The 1,299-nt window shown below is 52.1% G+C and overlaps 1 protein-coding gene across 1 annotated transcript in view; it reads left to right on the forward strand.

Moving 5' to 3' along the window:
• Nucleotides 1-56: 56 nt before the first annotated feature.
• EMH_0031880 (DNA repair helicase, putative) overlaps nucleotides 57-1,299 on the forward strand; it is a gene marked incomplete at both ends in the record, with an annotated part of 3,113 nt that continues 1,870 nt past the window's right edge. The window contains one exon of the mRNA XM_013494576.1: nucleotides 57-938. Within this exon, the coding sequence (XP_013350030.1) occupies nucleotides 57-938 (882 nt within the window). The remainder of the gene's footprint in view (nucleotides 939-1,299) is intronic.

Raw genomic sequence — 1,299 nt, forward strand, 5'->3', positions numbered from 1 at the left:
TGGCGGGGGTACCGGTGAGGTTTCCTTTTGTTCCTTACCTGCTGCAGCAGCAGCTGATGCAGGTTGTGCTGCAGTGTATACTAGAAGGAACGCATGCGTTGATAGACAGCCCCACAGGCACGGGTAAAACTCTTTGTCTTGTGTCTGCTGCTCTGGCGGTGCAGCAGCAGCAGCAGCAGCTGCTGCAGCAGCAAATTCTTAAAATAAATAACTGCAGCAGCAACTTGCTGCTAACACCACAAAAAGGAAACTTACAGCACCACAAACTGCAGCAGCTCCTGCTGCTGCAGCAGCAGCAGCAGCAGCAGCAGCAGCAGATACCTATCGTTAATAAAATTATATACACCTCACGTACACACGGTCAGCTGCAGCAGGTGTTGAGAGAAATAAAAAAAACTTCTTTTGCTGCGCCCTGGAAACACAACCAGTTCCTGCAGCAGCAGCAGCAGCTGCAGCAGCAGCAGCAGCAGCAGCAGCAGCAGCAGCAGCAGCAGCAAGATATAATGAAACCACAATATAAAACAGAACACAAAAAATCCTCTTCTGTTGTGGGGTGGAGTGCCCTGGCAACTCCTGCTGCTGCTGCTCCTGCTGCTGCTCCTGCTGCTGCTGCTGATGCTGCTGCTGCTGCTACTGCAGGTCCAGCAGTGAAGAGAGACCCAGCAGCAGCAACAGCAGCAGCAGCAGCAACAGCAGCAGGAGGTGCAGCAGCAGCACAAGTAAAATCTGAACCATCAGCAGCACCACCAGCAGCACCACCAGCACCACCAGCAGCAGCAGCACCAGCAGCAGCAGCAGCAGCAGCAGCAGCAGGGGTGTCTAGAGGAATTCGTGTTTGTGTGTTAGCTTCGCGCGAGCAGCTGTGCGTACACCCCGCGGTGAAGCACCTGAAGGGTGGGGCTTTGGTTGCTGCATGCAAACACAGAATCAAAACACAGGTACTCTGCTGCTGCTGCTGTTGCTGCTGCTGCTGCTGCTGCTGTTGCTGCTGCTGCTGCTGTTGCTGCTGCTGTTGCTGCTGGTGATGCTGCTGCTGGTGATGGTGGTGGTAGTGGCGGTGGTGGTGGTGGTGGTGGTGATGGTGGTGGTTGTTGTGCTGCTGTTGCTGTTGGTGTTGCTGCTGCTGTTGCTGTTGCTGCTGCTGTTGCTGTTGCTGTTGCTGTTGCTGCTGCTGTTGCTGCTGTTGCTGTTGCTGTTGCTGGTGGTGGTGGTGGTTGTTGCTTCTTTGTTATATATATATATATATATATATATATATATATATATATATATATATATATATATATCTCTCTGTGTGTG

This window comes from Eimeria mitis, genomic scaffold (genome assembly GCF_000499745.2).
Source record: "Eimeria mitis Houghton genomic scaffold, Emh_scaff1208, whole genome shotgun sequence".
Taxonomy (NCBI): domain Eukaryota; phylum Apicomplexa; class Conoidasida; order Eucoccidiorida; family Eimeriidae; genus Eimeria; species Eimeria mitis.